General features: G+C 39.9%; 1 protein-coding gene and 1 long non-coding RNA gene across 2 annotated transcripts in view; one reads left to right on the top strand and one right to left on the bottom strand.

The window, feature by feature from the left end:
- Window positions 1–1,466: 1,466 nt before the first annotated feature.
- The window catches only part of LOC135219618 (progranulin-like), a gene marked incomplete at its 5' end in the record, with an annotated part of 39,871 nt that continues 16,265 nt past the window's right edge, over window positions 1,467–25,072 (top strand). The window contains 1 exon segment of the mRNA XM_064256527.1: window positions 1,467–1,613. Within this exon segment, the coding sequence (XP_064112597.1) occupies window positions 1,503–1,613 (111 nt within the window).
- On the bottom strand, window positions 16,798–18,186 carry LOC135220278 (uncharacterized). The gene is made up of 4 exons (XR_010315633.1): window positions 18,108–18,186; window positions 17,521–17,603; window positions 17,295–17,377; window positions 16,798–17,100 (listed from the first exon to the last, which is right to left on the bottom strand). It is a non-coding gene; the product is annotated as an uncharacterized LOC135220278 (long non-coding RNA).

Raw genomic sequence — 25,072 nt, 5'->3', positions numbered from 1 at the left:
CATCCTATTCTTTAGAAAATGGTTAGGAAGTGTTTTTTAATTTTATTATTGTGTTTTTATGGTTGTTGGGTCGGCCGCCAGAGGCGGACTTCCCATTCCTTAGCTTAAGTTATGCTATCATAACTTAGTTAGGCTTGGTCAGGTGGTTGTGCTCGTGGCCCTCATAGTATGTTCAATATGGTCTATTCACATTGTGGTCACTCCCCCTTTGACAGATCATCTAGAACTCACCAGCTATACAGGTCACTGCCTTGCTGGAGACTAGTAAAGCAGAAGCAGACTTGGGTGACAGTAATCACTAAGTCAGCTATGCTAGGAACCAAGGTGTCAATCATCTACATGTAATTTGTTTCCTAAATCATATTCTGTCTCTTCCACCCTCCAATCAATGGGATTCAGCTATATATATATATATATATATCTGACAGGTAAGTCTCATTAACAAAATGATATTGTTATGATACAATAAAGTTTGTTCATACTTACGTGGCAGATATATATATTCATAGTGCCCACCCACCCACCTCCCCTCAGGAGACAGTGGCACTAGAAAATCTGAATAGAAAAAGGGAATGGTTCCTGATACCCGCCTCCCAGTGGCGGGAATGGGTACTAACCACCTGGCCTCCCACTGTGTGTCTCGTAAGTTTTGAAATTCTGTCGGACTTCGGAGAATACAGCTATATATATATATCTGCCAGGTAAGTATGAACAAACTTTATTGTATCATAACAATATCATATTATGGGACTGACGGCTTGACAAGCACAGTTAAAATCTTGAACATAATATCCCGTTGAAGGCGCTACCAAGTAGATTGCTGTAAACGTATTACGTGGGTGACGCTTAACAGGTTAATGAAAATTTATTATGTTATCCTAAATGCTTTTACTACCATAATTACACCTCCATTGAAATTTCTAAGAGGTTACGGAAAGATAAGGGTTACACTGATCGTAACCGTAACTCAATGTTTACATTTTGTCAGCTGGGATCGCATAGATTATGGTTTGTTTCATCAATTTAGAATTATTCCTAAAATAAGCTGTTTGCTATGAAGATATGCCAATAATACATAAGGTAAAAATGGTTTTATTACCTTTATTATCTTTTTATTTTGTAATGTGAATCTTCATGTGTGTTGGTTAGGCTATAGCACCGAGGCCGAGGTTATCCTACTGATACACATCTTGGAATTCAAGGTTTAATTTTTAGAATTTTAGTGTAAGATGATCCCAAAAATTTAAGGGTGAATTATAGGATTTAAAGGTCTTCTCATACGCAGATATATGTGGTAATTTCAGATTGTAGTGCCTATTTGTTTTAGTGAACTTATGCAAAAATTTTGTTTAAAAATAATCCTTGTAATTATGCTATTTTGAAAAAATATGAAAGCTAAACTTGTATTATTTTCAGCTTCTGTCTTAAGATGAAAGTTAGGATTAATAATGCTTTTATTCTTACAGGTAAAGGGCACTGAGACTGAAGGCAAGCACAAGGGAATGCCAGAAGAAGACTTGCATGAATTGTGTCCTGACCAGTCGGAATGCCCTGATGGTGCAACTTGCTGTGAAGTAGAAGAAGGTGGTTATGGCTGTTGTGCCTATGACAAGGTAAGTGATTTTGAAATTGATTTTTTTTTTTAGATAATCAAACATAATTCCAGGAAATGGTGCTGAGACAAGGTAAGTAATTTTGAATTGTTCATACACAGAACAAACCTTTGGTCTTAACATAAGGCTCTGGCACCAGCTGGAAACCAGTTAAAAGCAATAAAAAATTTTGTATGCAAGGGATTTGTGGCATTTGTCATCTGATACGAAGCCGAGGTGGAAGTGGGTCAGAGACCACGCTTGAACCTCATGATGTATTGAGACTTTCTTCAAATGCCTTGGAGAGTGGACATTCGCTTTTGCTCTCTTCCTCCCAAGCCGGGTTTGGTAAGTCCATGAGTCCTTTCTCAGCTTTCCTGTGCTTTTGGGTGGCTGTGTGTGTGTTCTGTGGATTCATCATGGATTCCTCTATTAAGAAATCCTGTGAGCATCAAGGTACTATGTGTTCCAGCCTCCCATGGTTCCTGTGTTCGTGCTTCCTGGCTGCCTTTAAGAAAGAACCCCATACAACTTGCAGTAGGTGTCTTTCTAATTTTTGTAATGTCTTCAATCCATGCCCGGAGTGTTGTTTCTGGCCTGTTGAGCAGTGGAAGAAGTAATATAAGAAGGAGCACCTAAGGAAGTCGGCACTTCCATCTTGGGAATGATTCCCTCCTACCCAAGTGGGCATTTCTGATTCCCCTTCTTCCAGATTGCTACTTCTGATGCCTTGTCTTCTTCCTTTTCTTCCATTGATTCATCTTTAGAAGCATTGGGACTTACTCAGGTGATTTTAAGTGTAATGCTGCCCATCTCTCGGGTGAATGTTTCTCCTTCAGTAAGTTAGGAGAGCACCATCTTGTTCCTTTGTTTCAGGCTCTGATGCGCCAAAGATGTCGCCAGTTAGGGCCTCCCTAGGCCCACCAGGGGTACCCTCCCTTTTAAGCCAATTGTCCCATTTTGTGTCTTCACACCGTATCACCTACTCATCTCGGTGCTGTGACATCACAGCCAACTACCACCATGACGCCATCATCTACAGTTGTAAATCCATTAGATGTTTGTTGAGGCTATGCTGGACAAGCTGGACTGTTATTTAAGAGAAGTATGGTACTACCCCTAAGAGGAAACGGCATAGGTGTCCGTTGTCGTCTTCGTCTTCCCTTCTTCAGTCTCAGGTTAGATGTTGTTGGATTAAGGACTTGGAGGTTCCGTCTTCTGAGAGCTATGTTTTCTTCTTCCTCTCATGGATGTGTGTCACTAATTCATGTACAGTAGTACCTCAGGATACAAAATTAATCCGTTCCCAAAGCAGCCTTCGTAACCTGATTTTTACGTATCTTGAACCACATTTTACATGTAAATTGCCTAATTTGTTCTAAGCCCTAAAAAAACACCCCAGTAAATTTTATCATAAAGCTAAATTGACCAATAAACAATGAAATACAACAATTTGGACCATTCAATACCTAACTTAAACTACTTATACTACTAATATGTACTACATACCTGTAAATAAAGTGTATTAGTGTACATGGTACAAGAAATACTGTATTTACATACGTATGTAGTAAAATGTGGAACCTTACCTTTTGAGTGAGGCGATCTCCAAAAGTGGCGACAGAGGAGGAGGACAAATGGCAGAAAACATGAACACTTAACTTAATGAAACACATTAAAAATGACAGGAAACATTAAAACTAAACTTTACGAAACACATTAACCCATAATCGCCTAGCCAGTATTTCCGAAAGTGTCTCCCGTATGCCGGCGGTGTTCGCAAGCGAGCGCCGAAGCGGAAAAAAAGTTTTTTTCAAAAAATCACAGCATGCCTTATTTTCAAGATTAAGAGTTCATTTTTGGCTCCTTTTTTTGTCATTGCCTGAAGTTTAGTATGCAACCATCAGAAATAAAAAAAAATATCATTATCATATATAAATATGGGAATATATGTGAAAAAAAAAATTTCATATATAATTGTATACAAATTGCGCTATGAGCAAAACGGTTAAAGCTAATGAGTTAATTATTTTTTTGTTTTATTGTACACTAAATTGCGATGATTTTGGTATATAACAAATTGTAAAATGATCAAAGCAACACCGAGAAAATATTATCACAATATGATGCATGAATTTGTAAGGCGCCAACATAAAAAACGTTTTCAAAAATTCACCATAAATCGAAATATTGTCCTAGAGACTTCCCGTTTGTTGCAAAATGAAGGTAATTGATTGAATATTACTAGACCGTAAGTGTTGTAGCTTACAATCCCAGTTTTCGATCATTTCGGTCGAGTTAAAGTGTGGGCGGCCCAACGTTGGTTTGAGTGATACGCGACTGTCTTATAGTTTCCTTTATTACAATCGGTCACTGAAAAAATGAACAAACATAAATATTCACAGTGGTGACAATTTTGCCATTTTAGTTAAATGATAACTCCTTAACACTAGGACAGGTAAATCCCTTAACTCACATTAGAATCAATTTCTCAGTGATCACAATGGTTAAAATAACAATAATTGCACATAGAATCTTTAAGAAATATACCTAGGCATTACCATGCACTTCGAGGAACCAAAAATGTCATGAGCGATCTCTTAACAAAATAATACTCTTACTTACCAAATCGTTTGCTTTCCCACCGTAAGGACCGTCCGTCTTAATCCCCTCGTGGTCCACTGCCTACATTCCTGAAGGGGAACGGCATCGTAATTTGTGCACATGACCCCTAACGACACTTGTTAAACGAGCCTATATTTCCATCATATTCACTTCTCTATTTAGGACACTTGTTAAACGAGCCTATATTTCCATCATATTCACTTCTCTATTTAGCTATCAACTGTTATTCATCAGCAACAACCCTCTCTTAGCTCTTAGTTTATAGAATCTCAGTACACTGCAATGCTTACCTCCTAAATCGCTTAATTTCCTCAAGGCCATGCACATCCATCTGCTTCTAGGTTTAAAACACAAAGCGAGCTTTCCTCCCACGCACTTGACCAGGCGGCGGGAAACCGCCGCCGATGGTTCCTTTTTCTTGCTCGTCATGAAGGGAGAGAGGAAGTAGGGAAAGCGTCCAAAATCACCCCTTAGTGCCCACAAAAGGGAACTTGTTAACATCGTAAATAATTTTTTTTTTTTTTTTTTTTTTATGGGACAAGAGTATACGCTTATGTCTTATATCGAGTGGCCCGAAATTCAATTACCAAACTTTTCTTTACCACAAAAAACAGCTGTTTTTCATCGCGCAGCGGACATATTGTTAACAGTCGCGCAGAGAAGATGCCCAAACTTTCAACACCTATTGCCTAGCATTGTCCACTAGGTCCTGCTCTTCCTCCAGAATTAAAACAAGTTTCAACAGTGGTCTATCATAATCCTTGCCCTCCCCCTTCTGACAGTCACCACCCGTCTAACCAGTCCATCTTTCCTCCCTGCTTTAGTCTGTACTACTCGAGCCAGTGGCCAATGGCAGCGTGCTACACTTTCATTGACCATAAGGACTATGTCTCCCACCCATGAACGTTCGTTGTTTCCTTGAACCACTTCTGTCGCTGTTGTAACCCCGACAGGTATTCTCGTTTCCAACGTGCCCAGAACTGCTCAGCCATGTGCTGCACTTGCTTCCATCTCTGCTTAGAGTAGCTACCTGTTGCAACATGGCACCCTGCGGGTGACTCTCCCATGTTTAAAAGCTTGTTTGGTGTGAGTGGAGCTGGGTCTCTACTGTCTGAGGTGACAATGGTAAGGGGCCTACTATTAACTGTTGCTTCCCACCCTCACAAAAGAGTGTACACAATCCCTCATAATCCAATTGCTGTGTCCCCAAGACTACATCCAGGACCTCCTCACATTACCTATCAATCGTTCCCATGCTCCTCCAAAATGTGAGGCGCCCGGGGGATTGAAAACAAATTCCACCCCACACTGGAGAAACTCATTTCGCACCTTGTTTTCTCCCAAGAACTCATAACTGGAGTCTAGAACCTTCCGTGATCCACAAAATTAGTGCCGCAGTCGCATCTAATCGTCCTAACATGTCCACGACGAGCCAAAAACCTTCTGAAGGCACTAATGAATGAGTCTGATGTGAGATTGACGCTACTTCCAAGTGTATGGCCCTCATGTTCAAGCAGGTGAATATAACTCCCCAGTGCTTTATCTGCGCTCTGCCCCTTTTTACGAAGAATGGTCCAAAAAGGTCCACCCCGGTGCGATAGAAGGGTGGTTTCCCCGACTCCACGCGATCAGGTGGTGGAGATCGGCCATTTGCTGTTCAATTACCCTTCCATGTACCCTGCGACACTTTATGCATTTCCCTAGCACGCGCCTCACCGCTGCATTGCCCTTAACCCACCCAAAATTCTTCCCTCATTAGACCCCAGACAACATACATTATGCCCATATGGTTGGAACGCTCGTGATAATACTGGATAACTATGTCAGTCAAGTGGCCCTTATATGGCAGAATAATTGGATTCCTTTCACTCGGGGCAATATTCGCCAGTGATAACCTCCCTCCAACGCACAATAGCCCATTTCTCAGGATTGGTTTCAATTTTCTTGAGGAGCTGGAAACCCTGATGGTGCTGCCCTTCTCAAGACTTGCTACATTTCTACCTCATAAGTCATTCGCTGTGCTACCTGCACAACCACAGTCTCGTGCTCCAAGCTCATAACTTGTGTAGACAAATGCATGTTTAGTTCGCTAAGCTGCTGCCTATGTTTGCACATTAAATACCTGGTAAACAATATGACCCAACCTACGGCTCTGAGTAGCCGGATCCACTTTGAGTAGTGGTGGATGATTTTATGCACCTGTCTGCCTACAATCCAACCCGACCCTGAAGCTAATTGTTTAGCAGTCTTGTGCCCTTTTGGGACCTATCTCACGCCTAACTTCTAGTCCTTCCACACTGTTGGACATGTGGGCTGGCTCTGCTGGCCAAAAACACTCCTCCTTCAGCAAAAAACCCGGCCCTGTTCTCCACCTTTCAGACTGCTTGGAGCGTGATGCATCGTCTGCCGGGTTCCATTCAGAGTTAACGTACCTCCACTCATTCTGATCACTTCCTTCCCTTATCATAGAGACTCGGTTCGCTATAAATGTTTGGTACCGAGCTTGATCATTCCGAATATAACGCAAGACCGTTGTTGAATCTGTCCAATAATAGACCTCGTCCACCTTGAAATCTATCATGGCCAGAATTGTGGTTGCAAGTCTTACGGCTAGTTTACAGCTGCACTAAGCTCTCGGCGGCCGGGGTACTGAAACGTCCTTCAAGGGCGCTACCCTTGCCTTTCCCATAATGAATCTACAGGATACATTTCCCCACCGATCTGTGACCCGCAAGTATGCCACTACTCCTAAAGCCATGATACTCGCATTCGAGAACAGATGCAGCTGTATTAGGGTAGCTGACTCCCACCCAATAACCTTTAGGCATCTTGGCACACTTATCCCTCTGGTCTGATTCAAACTTTTTCACCCACACCCTGATGCGGTCAGTGGTGTTGGAGTCCAATCCCCTGTCCCAGCCTATCTTCAATCTACACAAGTCCTGCACAATTATCCGTCCCTCAATTAAAACTGGTGCCAATATGCCAAGGGGGTCGTAAATCGAGGCTATGGCTGACAACAAGCTGCGTTTAGTCCTTGAACTGAAACCAGATCTGCCTGGACACCCAATTCATCAGTGGCCAAGTCCCACTGTACTCCAATGCCTTTGTCTTATTTGGCCCTGATCCATCTATGAACCCTGAAATGCCCTTACCGTACCACTCCCTTGGGATGGATGACAAAACCTCCACGCATGAGCTACTGAACTTCGTCAATGTAAATCCCCCTTTTTCGCAAAGCTCCTTAACCTCTAACAAATTACTTAACAAGGCATCTTGACGATCCTCGGCTCTCAAACAGTCGTCTACATAGAAATTGTTAGCAATGGTGTCCCGTGCTCCCTTGGAGAACCCATTCCCAAAGTCGCTTGCTGTCTGTTTCAGCACAAAAATTCGCAATGCTGGGTGACGAACAGGCCCCAAACAGATGTACAGCCATTCTAAACTCAGTTGGCTCCTCATTAAAACTATTTCCCACCAAAAGAACCTGAGGTAGTCCCGCTGATGTTCTGGTACCCGTACCTGGTAAAACATTGTATATTTATATCCCCTGAATAGGCAAACAGACCTCCCCTAAACTTAACCAACACACCCAGCAAAGAGTTCATCATATCGGGTCCCTGCAATATTAGGTCATTCAACGACGTGCCCTCCACCCTGCTCGCACAGTCAAATACAACAACGGACCTTGTCTGGCTTGTCTGGATGTTGCACACCAAATGAGGGATATACCATACATTTTCCTGGCTGGCCGAGGTCACTCGCTCAGCATATCCTTTCTGTAGCATCTCGGTCATGAAGGCACTGTATTGCTTAGCGTAGGTACCATCCTTCATTAGCTTCTTACGAAGACTGTGCATACGGAGCAATGCAATGTCTCTTGTTTCTGGCAAGGGTCCAAGATTGTCGCGCAGAGGCAGTGGCACCTCATAACCCCCTCTACAGTTCTAACCCCCCCCTTTGAATTAGATCTAGCCATTTCTTATCTTCTGCAGACATTTCCCTTTTGGGAGATGCCATGTCCTGGAAGTCTCTATTATAATCTTCCACCAGCATGCTGTGGCCAACTCCAAAAAAAAACGCCTGCTAGTTACTTGGATCCTATTGATGTGCTCTTGACACCTCTTGTCCTTTGCCCCACAGACTGCCCAGGCCCAATAATGTTCGTATGGCATGTGGCTCATGGAGGTGGGTGAGTTAATGACTTCCCTCGGCTCAAGTAAGTGAGGAACATTGTTCCCAATTAACAAACCCACTTCGGCATCCACATCTGGGATATCTATTTGCAGATGTGGCCAGCGTTCCAGATCTCCGGCCTCTGATCACATCACACTCATCGATAGGTATGCGGGAGGTGCTCAACACTGGGGGAGTGTAATGCAATTCTTACCCTCATAGTCTAATACTGACAATCCTGAGACTAGGCTACATGCAATTTCCCCTGTTCCATTTGATGGTTTCAACATTCACCTTTACGTCCTTGCATCTCAGTGCAACCTAATGTCTTCATAATGCCTCTGAACAAAAGCATGTAGAAACTCCCATTGTCCAAAAAGGCCCTCGTCACAACCTCCCTTCCTTCCCTTGACCTAACCCTTATGGGCACAACTGACATCCCTGTGCCAGCACTACCCCCCTTAACTGCTCTGAACATAGCAATTTTGTCATGCGTACCTTCCCCCTGAACCACTAAGGCCCTATTTGCGCTCTCTGGTGCCACCACTTCTGCTTCCTGGTGTCGGTGCACAGAGTTGGATGGTTTTTATTACACACATTGCACCTTTTTTCCTGTACCTGCAATACTGGGACATATGACCATTTTCTCAAATAACTAAAACAAAGCCTCAATTCCTTAATGGTGTTTAGTTTGTCCTCATGTCCCATTTTAGCTATTTGGTCGCATTCATCTATTATATGTGGTCCTTTACAGTGCCAACATGAAAGTGGAGCCTCCCCAATTTTGTTACATGAAACTTTCCTTGCACTCGTTAAACCCTGTGATTTGCTTGGTGCTGAACCCTCTCCTAACCCAGGGGTGGCCCCCTTTTACCACTCTCGAACAGTTGGCGTCCAAACAAGGGATTTTTTAAGACCCTAGCCTCCCCTTCAATGAAACTAACTAAATCATCAAACTGTATGGTCTGCTTCTTCTCACTAATTATCTTGTCGGCAACTCTACACATCGGTCCCGCACACTAGATGGGGAATTTGCTCAGATCAACCTCATTGTTTTTGGTTCTGAAATTCGGCGACACCATAAGGGACGCACGAAATTGCATTTCTGCAGGTTTTTAGCATCACCGCATACTCATCAAAGTCCTCTGCATTATTCTCCCCCATGTCCTTCCATTCGATTACCTTATCCACGTATGCGGTGGCTATTTGCTCAAGGTTGCCGTATCGCTCCTCCAGCAATTTTCTTGCCTGCCTATAGCCCTCTGAAGCATCTAAGTGGAGGCAAGCTGCCACTATCTCATTTGGGCTACCTGTTGTGTATAAATCCAGATACCTCAGCCTTTCCTTATCATTTGTCAGCTGGCTGCTAAATATGTCATCGAATGAGCGGATGAACCTAAAGTACTTTGTATAATCTCCATCAAACTTAGCCATATCCTGCTTGGGCATCAAGCCTTTGAGGCTGCAAGAGATTAATGTCTGCAAGATTTCCTATTACTTAAGTCCCCTTGGTTATTCCCACCTGAGCTAACTTCAGGTGCGCTACTGCACCTAAGCCCATGGGTTGTTCACTCCTGTCCATATCAGGGTCTATGTGTTCCCTTATCCTAGTGACGGGAGCTATTTCTCTATTATTTTCGTCAAATTGTTGTAAAACCTTCTCCTCCTGCCACCACCTCAGCTATCTCTGCCTCCAACCTAAGCTTCTCTCCCTCCTCTGTCTTTAGGCTTCTTCCTCTCGCTCTATGGCTTGCAGCTCTTCCAACTTCTGTAATTTTGCTTCCAACCTGGCTCTAGAAGCAGCTGCCAACACACGCCTACTCCCAGTAAAACTCACGCTTGACTGTTTAGAGCCCCCTGAAGCAACAGATTGCCTACCCATAACTGATGCGCTATCCCCCACATTTAAATGTTCCTCCTCCTCTGGGATTGGCCCAATGTCCTCTCCTGCCTCTTGGTCCTGATTGATTTCACTGTTCTGCCTGACCTCGAGTTCCTTCAAAAATTACCTGAACACTCTGCCCTCCTTCTCTAGTGACTCGCTCAGACGCTGATACAATGCAGATTTGTTCCCCCTCATTGGGAGGCTTCTAGCTCTCAAACCCTCCCTCAATTGCACAACTTTAAGGGTCTCCATTTTCCTGGATTCAGCTCTGGCCACTCCCTATGAACTAACGAAATTCCCTAGTCGAACTGTAGCTGACCTAACCAAGGAGTTGCCAAAACCCGCACCACTCCGTGAAGACAACTACCAGTACCTTACTCAGTTGCGACGTCACAAAGATCCTTCAAGTCTAGGGAGCAACCCTGAATGCAACAATGTCTCGTGTCCCAGCCTTATTACTTAAGCCTTACTGCAAGCGGCAAACAGACTGTGGGAAATCATCCAACGAACCTGAATTAATACACCATGAGGCTTAAACATGTTGCACTGCTCTCCCGACTCGAGCACGCCTGCCCCTCTAATTGCTATTAACCCTGTACCGTGGTTCATTAGGGTCCCTAGCGGGGACACCACGATCCTACCAAATTTTGTTACCAACCAACCCACAAACACGATCTTGAACCCCTCAAATTTGCCAATCAGCCCTTGCCCTGGAAACTCACCCAGATGTAGTTTGCATGCCCCACAAAATTACGCCCCTCCCTGAAGAAATGGCACAAATCCGGGCACCATCACAACCTATAGCTATATATATATATATATATATATATATATATATAATATATATATATATATATATATATATATATATATATATATATATATATATAAAAATATATATATATATATATATATATATATTTTTTTTTACAAATGGTAAGATTGTAAGAACCCTAGTTAAATACAACCCTACACACACAAACCACTGCCCAGCAATCAACAATTCCCACATTAGAATGACCCAAATGTTTTTACGCATGGTTACCAATGTGCAAGATTATCTGCTGAATAATTCGCCAAACCAAAATTAATTGCCCAACCCTGAATAGTTCTCCAAACAAATTATTTACCCAACTACGACGCCAGTAGAATAAATTTGAGCAGCCATCAGAATCTTAAACTTAAGGTCTCCCCTCCTCCATAACTGTTAAATATTAATGACGTACTCCAAATTCGTTAAGATTCGATCATGAACATTTTAATCCCTTCGTTGCAGAACCACCATATGCCTGATAAAACTTGACTCATGTGACACCTTTAACAATCGCGCCCAAAACTTTTGGCGGTACACAACATTAAACACGAACTCTTAGCATTCGTTGCGGAACCACCATGGCCCCCTGACAAATAATTGCATTGGTGACGGCACTACCACTAAATACGCCTAACAATGCCTTAAAGAAATGGATCCAACAATGGCTTCTTATTTGTGTAGACTTAGCCTAGCTTTCCTCGCACTCCTGGTCTTCTTTGGGCGCAGCGTGGTAGCGGACGTCCTTTGAAACCAGCCTCATTTCCTCGTCTTCTCCGCACAGCTTCGCCAGAGGGGTGGTAGCCGATTTGTGACTGTGGGCGGCCCCAACGTGGGTTTGAGTGATACGCGACTGTCTTATAGTTTCCTTTATTACAATCGGTCACTGAAAAAATGAACAAACATAAATATTCACAGTGGTGACAATTTTGCCATTTTAGTTAAATGATAACTCCTTAAACACTAGGGACAGGTAAATCCCTTAACTCACATTAGAATCAATTTCTCAGTGATCACAATGGTTAAAATAACAATAATTGCACATAGAATCTTTAAGAAATATACCTAGGCATTACCATGCACTTCGAGGAACCAAAATGTCATGAGCGATCTCTTAACAAAATAATACTCTTACTTACCAAATCGTTTGCTTTCCCAACCGTAAGGACCGTCCGTCTTAATCCCCCTCATGGTCCACTGCCTACATTCCTGAAGGGAACGGCATCGTAATTTGTGCACATGACCCCTAACGACACTTGTTAAACGAGCCTATATTTCCATCATATTCACTTCTCTATTTAGGACACTTGTTAAACGAGCCTATATTTCCATCATATTCACTTCTCTATTTAGCTATCAACTGTTATTCATCAGCAACAACCCTCTCTTAGCTCTTAGTTTGATTATAGAATCTCAGTACACTGCAATGCTTACCTCCTAAAATCGCTTAATTTCCTCAAGGCCATGCACATCCATCTGCTTTCTAGGTTTAAAACACAAAGCGAGCTTCCCTCCCACGCACTTGACCAGGCAGCGGGGAAACCGAGCCGATGGTTCCTTTTTCTTGCTCGTCATGAAGGGAGAGAGGAAGTAGGGAAAGCGTCCAAAATCACCCTTTAGTGCCCACAAAAGGGAACTTGTTCACTCGTAAATAATTTTTTTTTTTTTTTGTTTTTTTTTTTTTATATGGGACAAGAGTTATACGCTTATGTCTTATATCGAGTGGCCCGAAATTCAATTACCAAACTTTTCTTTACCACAAAAACAGCTGTTTTTCATCGCACAGCGGACATATTTGTTAACAGTCGCGCAGAGAAAGATGCCCCAAACTTTCCCCCGCGTCGACATAAAGTTAACCGGAGGACAAATTTTTTCTATTTATCGTTATTTATATGAAAATATTTCAAAACTGATATAAGCTACATATAAGCTACAACCATGGGTTGCTTTTTTGTTGTATTCTACATAAAATTGCACACATTTTCATATATAAAACTTTATGTAACGACTAATATAAAAAGGTGCAAACATTTCGACAATCGGTTGAAAAAATTTCTGATTTTTTCGGAAGAGTTACCGAGCGGACGTAAGGAAAAAGTTTTTTTTCATAAATTCACCATTAATCAAAATATTGTGCTAGAGACTTCCAATTTGTTGCAAAATAAAGTTAAATGATTTAATATTACTAGAATGTAAGATGATTAGCTTACAATTGCGTTTTTTTACTATTTCGTTTGAGTCAAAGTTGACTGAAGGTTGAAATTTTGGCACATTGTTATTTATATAAAAATATTTCAAAACTGATGAAAGCTACAACCATGGGTTGGTTTTTGTTGTATTCTACGTAAAATTGCACACATTTTCATATATAAAACTTTATTTAACAGCTAATATAAAGCAGTGCAAACATTACGACTTTCAGACGAAAAAATTTCAGCCGGAAGAGTTACCGCGCGGACGTAAAGAAAAAGTTTTTTCATAAATTCACCGTAAATCGAAATATTGTGCTAGAAACTTCCAATTTGTTGTAAAATGAAGGTAAATGATTGAATATTACTAGAATGTAAGGGTTTAGCTTACAATTGCATTTATCGACCATTTCGGTCGAGTCAAAGTTGACCGAAGGTTTAAATTTTGGCCCTTATCGTTATTTATATGAAAATATTTCAAAACTGATAAAAGCTACAACCATGGGTTGTTTTTGTTGTATTCTACGTGAAATTGCGCACATTTTCATACATAAAACAATTTTGTAACGGCTAATATAAAATGGTCAAAAATTGTCAAAGTGACAAAATAATATCCTAGATGTGTCGCTGATGCTTTTTAGTGCGAGAAGAAAGAAATTCGCGCCTGCGTGCCTGGGTAACGATTGTAAACAAAACAACAGCTTGATCCGTGAACTCCCAGCATCCCTCAAGGTGCGTGATGCAAAAGTTTTCGCCAAGTAGGCCTATAACTATTTTGCCGCGAATTTTCAAAAAAACTTTTTTGCGTCTACATTTCATATGTCAATTCGGCACCCAACAGACAATTTTTGTCTACGTTTAATACGTCCAATCGGCGTTTAAGGGTTAAAAAATGGCAGAAAACGTTAACACTTAACTTTACAAAAAAACTTAAAATTAAATTTTTTTTTAATTAAAATTAAACTTTTTTTAATTAAAATTAAAATTAAACTTTTTTTTTAAATTAAATTTTTTTTTTTTTTACTTTTTTATTCTTTACGTTTTTTACAAAATTTCAATTTCTTCACCACCGAATGGATGCCAGTCTGTTAACAGCATTTATCAAACCACCCCCGAGAAGCCTTGAAGTCTGGGGTTGCCATCGATGTCCCTTCTCTGTCGTCTTCGGCCTGAGCAACCAGATCACCAAAATAGCACTGGCCGTCTGGCAGATTGCTGTCTCGGTTATCATATCGCCAGCGATTTCTTTGTCCTCAATCCATAGAAGAAGCAGCCTCTCCATCTCATCATGCATGTGGCTCCTCTTGTTGGACAAAATAATCACGCCCTTGTAGCTGCTTTGATGGCTTCCTTCTGCTTAAGAATGGTGCCTACCGTCGATGGAATTTGGCTGTATTCCTTAGCGATCACACTCAGCCACATGCCAGCCTCATACTTCTTGATGATCTCCATTTTTGTCTCCATAGAAAGCAACCTCTTCTTTCCGTGAACTTTAGCAACTTTCTTGGGACCCATGACTTTATGTAATAAGTTATGTACTAATTAAGTTCTCACACAACACGATAAAGTATACAAAGCGAAATCACTAACACGAATTTATGTTGAGAAACGAAATTGATGAACGAACGAATTCTGTGTGCTTACGATAACGATGCTACTACGGAGTGACTGAAGAATGCCTTTACGTAGATGCAGGATGGGAGAGATGCTGACCAATAGGAGAGCCAGGATCTTGCGGCGGTGGCTAACATCAGGAACCAATGGGAGAGCGGGAGGATGGTGGCGAGTCTACTCAGTTGACAGCGCGCGAGTTTTAAAATTGTTCTCTGTGGTCCGGGTGAATCTCGGGACTTTACAGTAACAACCTTTCATAACCTGAATTATTTTTGTATGCAGAGGCAAAAAAATCTTTATATTTGCTTTCATAACTTGAAGTTTTCCTAAGTTGGGACTTACGTATGTTGAGGTTCCACTGTACATGGATGTGGCTGTGTCTCCTGCTTGTGTTCTGGTGGAGGATGATCATCGCCTGTCAACCTCTCGGACGTCTTCAGTCGTCCATTCTTTGTCTCTTCAACCCATACAAGTTTGGCTGAAAGATAACTAGGCTCGGTCAAGAAATCAAAAGGTAATGAACCCCCAGGTTAGAAGTCCAGTTACTCAGAGGCCTCAAGGATGTTCTCTATCCCCTCGATTCAGTTGTCGTTCACCTACAACGACTAGGGATACCTCGCCTGATACTTCTTGAGGGTCGTGGGTGTGATGTTGAAGACAGACGTTTCTCTACTCTCGGATGTGCTTGTAGGACTACGTGGTACTGATAGTGACCATGCTTTTCCGGTTCTCTAGAGCCTGAGATGTTCCTTGACTCATTCTCCTGAGTATGTGGACAGATTCATAGGGGTGTCAATAGTTAACTAATGTCACAACTATGGACGCTGAACACAACCGTGGATAATTACCATAATTAGACGTCAGGATGAGCAAGCTCTCTATTACAGGCTCCACAATCTCTATCCGTAATTCTAAAAACTGAAAAGCCCTATACGTAAACCTAAATATTTTCTTGAGAAAATTATCATTTGCAAATTCAAACGTATTACAGAATATAAACATTGTCATTGTATGCCATTTGCATTGTTTATATTATCAAAATCTCAGCAGATTGAGTACTGTCAATATCTTCATTGTCATTAGCAGGTGGATGAGATGTAATTCGGAGATACTTGTTCTTGTAAATTAACAAAGTAGGCTTAAAAACATGCACAATACTTGATTTATAAGCATTACCTAAGTCCGATTTCACCAGTTCTGGACATCCCTTTTGCCTGCTCCGTTATTCATTTTATTCAGCTCCAGCTATAACCTTTAGCTTCAGTTTACTTTCTTCAGATGTCCATTGCATGAACAATGAGTGAAGATATATATTTTTACTTTTGGAAGCCACCATAGAGAATAGGCAGGGTTTAACCAGGATGAATAAAGTACTCTTAATCCTGGGTTTAACAACGTGACAACTTCAACGTAACTCTTAATAAACACTCAATAGTTACAGCAAATGACGTCGGCAACCAGCTGCCTCTCGATTCTGTTGTTTTTGTTGGTACAGGTTTACAATGGCTTCATCTTTTATTCTAAAATGCGGAATTTCTGAGAGAGAGAGAGAGAGAGAGAGAGAGAGAGAGAGAGAGAGAAGAGGAGACGATGAGAGAGGAGGAGAGAGAGAGAGAGAGAGATACTGTATTATTACCATATTATTATATTGCTATTATAAACATTCTGTTTATATTTACATTCTTAAATTACCAGCTGATTTAGTTTTACTGATATCATCACCATCTTTAGTTGCCGAATGGAACTTACTTCAGTGATACGTTTCTATCGTGAATTATCAAGCTGGGTAAAAAAAAATTGCAGCTATTACTTTATTTATGAACATAGTGAATTAAATAAAGTACAGCAGTCCCCGGGTTACGTACGACGGGGGTTCCGTTCTTGAGGCGCGTCGGAAGCCGAAAATCGTCGTAAGCCGGAACGACACTTGGAAATATGCCTTAAACTAAGAAAAAGTTAGAGACCTTACCTGTGTGACATGCAAGTAGATTGCATGATGTGTAGTGTGGTTATTCCAATGGCAAAGGATGGTTCTTGAAGGTATAATTCTTTATTAAACTCTTGTGACACTAAAAAGCACAATGTACTACACTTAATCCTTAGGTTAGATTATACACTAAACACTATATATTATGCACTGCACACTTCGTAGTAGTACGTATGTATTTGTTAGATCCTGGAGTACACTAAAATCCCAGTCTGGTAGCTCTGGAAGGTAAAAGTATAACTCAATTAGTACAAAATACTAACAAACAAAAGTCCTGAATGCAATATGTAAATTATAGATATCAAGAGTAAAAGAGTTAATGTATGTTAATTAATTCCTTACTTTTAGTTTATAATTCCTTACTTTGAGTTATATCAAGAGTAAAAAAGTTAATGTATGTTAATTAATTCCTTACCTTTAGTTTAAATTTTGCATTCATCGTAACCCTGGATGGACAAAGTCTTATGTGGCCCCATAGCCTACATCATTCAGGGGGTTCTGGAATGTACAAAAAATAATTAGTATGTCAGTAAGTACTATGCATAGTAAGTTACATACAGTAATATGCACCATACAGTGGTTTAATATCACATATATAACATGTATAAAACTTAGTTAATGTATGTTAATTAATTCCTTACCTTTAGTTTAAATTTTGCATTCATCGTAACCCTGGATGGACAAAGTCTTATGTGGCCCCATAGCCTACATCATTCAGGGGGTTCTGGAATGTACAAAAAATAATTAGTATGTCAGTAAGTACTCTATGCATAGTAAGTTACATACAGTAATATGCACCATACAGTGGTTTAATATCACATATATAACATGTATAAAACTTAGTTAATGTATGTTAATTAATTCCTTACCTTTAGTTTTAAATTTTGCATTCATCGTAACCCTGGATGGACAAAGTCTTATGTGGCCCATAGCCATCATCATCATTCAGGGGTTCTGGAATGTACAAAAAATAATTTTGTCAGTAAGTACTCTATGCATAGTAAGTTACATACAGTAATATGCACCATAACGTGGTTTAATATCAACTGGTATGCATTATTGTAAATGATTGGTCTACACCCCCTGTTCAGCAGGGAGTGTACAGTACCAATTCCATGAGGGACCTTGATCACTTATCCCATGTGAAGAGTGAGAGATCTTGGTCACTTTTTTTTTAGTATAAAACTTACTTAATGTATGTTAATTACTACTATGTATAATTCCTTACCTTTATGTTATGTAGTAACCCTGGACAAAGTTTTATGTGGCCCCATAGCCTGCATCATGGAGGGGGTCCTGGTTTTCTGAATGTACCAAAAAAGTACAAAGTTAAGTCATGTTATGTATGTTAGTAAGTTACATACAGTAACATACGTACCATATGTACATATGTACATAATCAAACTTGGTTGGAAATTCCTGTAAAAAAAAGTTATGTACGTATGTAATATGTACTACTGTATGTAAAAAACCTTACTGTTCATACTTTGTTACACTACATGTTACATGTGAATACGTATACTTTCCTGAAGGGGTTTTTTCCATCCAAAAATGGTGCTTCTACTTGTAGTAGTTATCCCTTGATGACACTTGTAGTAACAACCTGGAGTTGTGTGAAAAATGTTGGTTCTGGAAGGAAAAAGTAACAAAATTAGTGTACAAAATATACACTACAGAAAGTTGTGAATGCATATGTTAATTACTGTAGATATATCAAGAGTACTAAAAGAGTTAATGTATGTTAATAATTCCTTACCTTTAGTTTATATTTGGCATTCAATGTAACCCTGGATGGACAAAGTCTTATGTGGCCCCATAGCCTACATCATTCAGGGGGTTCTGGAATGTACAAAAAATAATTTTGTCAGTAAGTACTCTATGCATAGTAAGTTTACATACAGTAATATGCACCATACAGTGGTTTAATATCACATATAAACATGTAGTATAAAACTTAATTTAGAAATTCCTTACATAACTTACCAACTTTTTAGTGAGTCTCAAAGCTGTTACCTAGGTTGTGGAGATGGAGGTGGAGGTGTAGAGCATTCATGATAAGGATGCATTCCAAACCTAACTTCAGTGTGCTTTATCACAGATAACAGGCTAGGATGATGGGCAGTCTGGAATGAAGAATTAATATTAAAGGACAGTATGTAACCACTTAGGTGTACAAAATTTATTGGTAACGTATGGCAAATAATTAAACCAACAACTGAGAATTCCTTACCTTCAGCAAAATGAAGACATGTAGGCTATGTAGAGGTCTGGTTTATGTAAGTCACAGGTGCATGCCAGTCTGAATGATAATGTAATACATATGATTATAAAGTATGTATGTTTACATAAAACATAACGGTTATACATATGTAATATTAAAAAAAAACATTAATAAAAAAAAAATGTCCTTACCAAATTCTAGTGGTTGGCTTGCTTACTGGGATGGCCATATGGTACATGAGAGTGGTGCTGGGCTATGGAGTGGGATGGGCAGGTGCTTGGGAGTCTGGAATGATAAAAAATATATAAAATGATAGTTACTACTACTGTAACTACTGCACATGTTATTACGTTTGACATATGTAGTTGTAATACGTATGTTCAATATAAAAAATGAAGAAATTCTTTTACCTGAAGGAATGGGAGAGGTGATACTACTCGGTATCAACTGATTTGGGCTCTGGAGAGGTGATACTCGTATCAACTGATGAGGGAACATCTACATCTGGAAAGAATGATAGGGTCATAAATATATTATAAGGTGGATGTAATTGTAGCATATGTATCACTTTTAATAAAATTTCTATTAGCAATTTATAAAACATTTTATACAAATTTGTAAGGATTCCTTACCTGATGTATAGGGCGAGGCATCAAAACCATGGAAAGGCTCAGGGTCATCTGGTCACTTCACTATCAAAGGGGTCTGAAATGGAAAAAAAAAAAAAAAAAAATAATAAGGTTATGCAACATCAAACACATTGTACCACTATGTAAGTTAGTGTACGTATGTATGTAGGGTGTAAACAATTTCCAACGATGAAAATGAGAAAAATGAAATTGCTTACCTGATTGTACACGTGCAGGTGGGCGGGTGATACAGAGGGTCCAGGTACAGGGGGATCTGGAACTGTCACAGGTAGTACAGGGAGATCTGGAACTGTCACAGGTAGTACAGGGGGATCTGGAACTGTCACCCACTTCTGCAATAAAATTACAAATGATGAAAATTAATGAAGTTACAATTTACTCTTACATTTAGTTGTTACATTAAAAAGTTAACACATTTTAATATGTACACTATGTAAACACATAAATTAGTAAAACAGTTCAGAATTCCTTACCAGGAACTAGGAGTGGGAGGTGGTGGTACTGGAGACTTGTGAAAGAAAGTGTCAAGCCTGGACTGCACACTTCTCTTCGTCTGCTTCTCCTTCAGGGTCTCCTTGTAGAAAGTCACCAAATCCATGATTCCTCTCTTGATTTTGTCAACCTAGAAACGTTAGGGTCTTCTGCCTCAAAAGAAGCCAAGGCTCTCTCCAGATGAGTAAAACCCTCTGACAAGCCTTTCACAGTTAATGACCTGGGTTTTGGCTCTGGTGCCGCCTCCTCTTCCTCAATCATTTGTTGTTCAAGTTCTAGTAAGTCCTCTGCAGACAATCCTCTCCATGGGAAAGCCAGCAGCTCTGTTACATCATCAGGTTCAAGATCTAGTTGCAGCCTCTTGCTTAGCCCTACGATCTTCCTCGTCACAGTCTCGACGTCTTCTGCCTGGTCAAAGCCTTCAAAAACTGTGCACAAACTGTGGACACAGTTTCCTCCAGGCCCCATTTAAAGTGGTCGTCTTCACCTCGTCCCAAGCACTTGCAATGTTTCTTCACTGCATCTGCAATGTTGTAGCCCTTCCAGAATTGCTTCAGTGTCAACTCCTTGTTAGCTTCTATGGCCCTCAAAGCAAAACGTACGGTCCTTCTAAGGTAGTAAGCCTTGAAATTGTTTGCTATTACTCCCTGGTCCATTGGCTGTATCAGCGATTGTGGTATTGGGTGGGAGGTACACCACCTTCACATTAGGATGCATTGTCGCTCAAATTTTGAAGGGTGACCAGGGGCATTGTCCAGGACTAAAGAGGGCCAAAATTCAAAGGCCAGACCCTTCGAAGTCAAATACAGCTCCGACTGCTGCACGAAAATGGTCATTGAACCAATCTTCGAAGACCATTAAGGTAACCCCACGCCTTCTTGTTAGATTTCCAAATCACAGGGAGTTGACTCTTGAAATGCCCTTGAAAGCCCTGGGATTCTCGGCCAAATACACCAGCAAGGGCTTCAGTTTCAAAATCACCACTTGCATTGGCCCCCAAACAAAGCAAAGTTCAGTCGCTCCTTTCCAGCTTTATGGCAGTGCGACTTCTCCTCCTTGAAAGGTACGTTCGATTTGGCATTCTTTTCCAAAATAATCCAGTCTCATCCACATTAAAGGACTTTGGTCAGAAAAACCGTGTAACCACCATCCTTAATTATCTCAGCCAAACCACCTGGAAAACTTTCTGCTGCTTCGCTATCAGCACTAGCAGCTTCACCTTGCAGCCTTCACATTATGCAAATTTGCACGAGCCTTAAAACGGTTAAACCAACCTCTACTCGCGGAAAATTCACCACCAGCACTGCCTTCACCAAACTTTTTCACTACTGCCTCATGCAGCGCTCTAGCCTTCGCCTGGATCACACTTAAGCTCACCAGAACACGTCGCTGGTTCTGGTCCTCCAGCCAGATCATGAGCAATTTCTCCATTTCAACAATGCTCTGGCTACGTTGTTCTCGTTTATCACCGTTGACTTCATCGGTGCAGCATCCTTAACGTGCTTCAGAATACGTTCCTTATCCTTCACAATGGTTACCACCGTGGTCCTGCTCAAGCCTAAAGAAACGGCCTATTTCGGTGTTAGTTTCTCCCTTCTCCGAACGCTTTATCACGTCATATTTGACCTCCATCGATGACCGCCTTCCTCTTCTTGGATGAACTATCATCGGAGGAAGTACTTTGGCGTTTAGGAGCCATTGTAAATTAGCGAAAATGGCAAGGAATTTCAGCAACGTCTCAGCACACAACCTAGTGGAAATGCAGGCAGGCACGCGATTGAAGTGGCGTCCTTTCGTATTGTTACGCTTGGCGTCCTCGACCGTCCGAGGTCGTTGTTCGGTCAATTTACCATACAGTTTAATAGCGTTAATTAATTTATGCACCTCCGCTCAAAAAACTAGTTCTGCATATGAGGTATCGTTAAAAAGCATCAACAAAACGTCGTAACCTTGGAATTTGTGTTGTAATCTAACCAGAAACTTAGTTTTTTTTTAATTATGTACTGGAAACAAGCAATGATTTTTCATTATATTTGCGCTTTTGGACTGTTTTAAAAACTGCGGCATCCCAAGCTAGTGTATTCATTCGCCCGCAAACTAGTTTTTCCGCATATGCGGCGTCAGTAAAAAAAATTCAAAAAATACGAAAAAAAAAAGTGTCAAAAAATCATCATAACCTCAAAATTTTTTGTTGTAATGTAACCAAAAAAACATATTTTTTTTAGTATGTACTGTGCTAAACTATAAAGGTGATTTTTAATCATAGCATGCGTTTTTTTTTAAAAAGCGTCGTTAACCTCGGAGTCGGAAGCGTCAGCGTCGTAACCTCGGAACAAGCGTCGTAACCCAGGACGGAATTTCCATTGAATATTTAAGAAAAAAGCGTCGTAACTCGGAACGTCGTAAGCCGGAAACCGTCGATAACCCGGGGACCGCCTGTATGTGATTTTGCCTCCAAAACATGACGTCAGCAATCAGCTGTCTCTGTATCTACTCATGTTGCCTGTGTTATTACCAAATTATTCTGGCTTTGTTTAAATTCTTGAAATAATCACCTGATTTAGTTTTACCGATATTATTACCAAATTTAGTAGCTGAGTTGAACTTAAATTCAGAGATATATTTCTTTTGTAAATTATCAAAGCAGGGTTAAAAACTGCAGCTACTTTATTTATAAATATTAGTAAATTTAATGAAGTACGTATGCTTTTTTTTGCCAGTTTGCTGATGTACTTCGCTTCCAAAACATTTTTGCAGTCTGATCATTAATCGTAGTTTTCCCAGTTGTGCTTGACTAATGTGCCTTGTTGTTTACTAAACGCCAATATTTCCTTGGTAGTACTTTATAATCAGACTAAAGTGTTTTGTGATATTGATAGTTCCCCAGTTATCTTTAATATTGGGATTCGTTCCAATTTTAAAGGAATACATTCATGGGGATCTACTTGCAACAGGTATTACTCTGCTGATAGTGACATCACAGCTGTTGAACATTTGTTGTGATGTTAACCACATACTTTTCTTAAGGGAATACAGAAGTATTTGTTCGTGATGGTTAGCTTTGCCAAACATTTTAAAATGTTGAAAATGCCAATTTTACACAATTTGGTTTGATCATTCTATAATTATTGTTTTTATTTGTGTACCAACTAATGTACATCAGCTGATTGAGTTGTAATTTAATAAATTTCAAGTTTCTTGTCCTCAGAAAAAATCGCTTTTTTGCTTTTTCTCTGGTTTGGTTTTTTATATATAAAGTTACTATAAGGCTTTATTTTTTACCTTCATTTATCTGGTGTTCATATCTTTTATTTGTAAAATGTAATAAGTGAATAAATAAATAAATACAGTAAATGATGATACAAGCTTAGGTTTTGATACTTGGGCGTAGAAGTTATTACATGTTTACGCTTGTCTGGTTTTGTGATTTTTGTGAGACGCAGTTCATCTGTCACCTACACATTACTATAAGCAGTAATAATATTTTTTTTTTTGGTTCATCATACGTCTGGCATCGTGTCATACTGTTTATTTTGCTCCAAAACTCTTCAAACCGATTCCGAATTACAGAATGATTGGAAGTCCCTATCTGAAAAGAGGAGTTTTGGTGGTACTACAGCGTACCACCTTTATGCACCGGTGCGGTGTAGTACACTTGAATGGTGGTACCCACCTACCTCCAAACAAACTTTCGGTAGTGAAGGGGTTAAAATGTGTATGATAGTGTATTATGTACAAGGTATTTTTATTTTTGCGCAGAAATATGATACTAAGTCAGCTTTTGAAACTGCCCTTCATGTTATCAAATACGATGTATTTTTCATGTTTGTTCTTGTTATCCGCCGCCTGCCACTCTTGTGAAAATATAGAGTTATAAAGTGTGCAAATTTAGCGATCGATGTGTCGATTTTATAAATGTTCGTGCTTTTATGTTAAAATGTGTATGAAAATATGTTATGTATAGGGTATAGTATTTATTTTTGTACATAAATATGATACAAATTGAGGCAGTTTTAGTAACTACCTCCACATTGTCAGAGGATGATTTTTCATGTTCGTTCTCGTCTGCCACTATTCTGGAAAATGCAAGGTGTTATTTTATTAATTTGGGAGCTAATTATAACTCATTTTGTTAACCCTCTTACGCCAATTGGAACTATTAAACGTCGAGATAAATTGTCTCCCGGGTGCCGATTGGACGTATTAAACGTCGACATAAAAAAGTTTTTTTAAAAATTCGCGGAAAAATACTTATAGGCCTACCAGCCGAAAACTTTTGAATGCGCCTTTGGGGGGATGATGGGAGCTCACAGATCAAGGCGTTGTTTTGTTTACAATCGTTACGCAGGCGTGCAAACGCGAATTTCTTTCTTATCACACTAAAAAATATCAGTGACACATCTCGGAAATTATTTCGTCACTTTGACATAATTTTTGCACCATTTTAAATTAGCCGTTACATGGAGTAATATATATGAAAATGTGCGCAATTTCATGTAGAATACAACAAAAAAATATTCATGATTGTTGCTTTTATCAGTTTTGAAATATTTTCATTTAAATAATTATGTGCCAAAATTTCAACCTTTGGTCAACTTTGACTACCGAAATGGTCGAAAAACGCAATTGTAAGCTAAAACTTTTATATTCTAGTAATATTCAATCATTTACCTTCATTTTGCAACAAATTGGACGTCTCTAGCACAATATTTTGATTTATGGTGAATTTATGAAAAAAAACTTTTTCCTTACGTCCGCGTGGTAACTCTTCCGATAAATTTTTTTGTGCGATTGTCGTAATGTTTGCACCATTTAAATTTGCTGTTACAT

This window comes from Macrobrachium nipponense, chromosome 1 (assembly GCF_015104395.2).
Source record: "Macrobrachium nipponense isolate FS-2020 chromosome 1, ASM1510439v2, whole genome shotgun sequence".
Taxonomy (NCBI): Eukaryota; Metazoa; Arthropoda; class Malacostraca; order Decapoda; family Palaemonidae; genus Macrobrachium; species Macrobrachium nipponense.
Note: the sequence above shows the minus strand (reverse complement) of the source record. Positions and strands in the feature narration are given on the sequence as shown.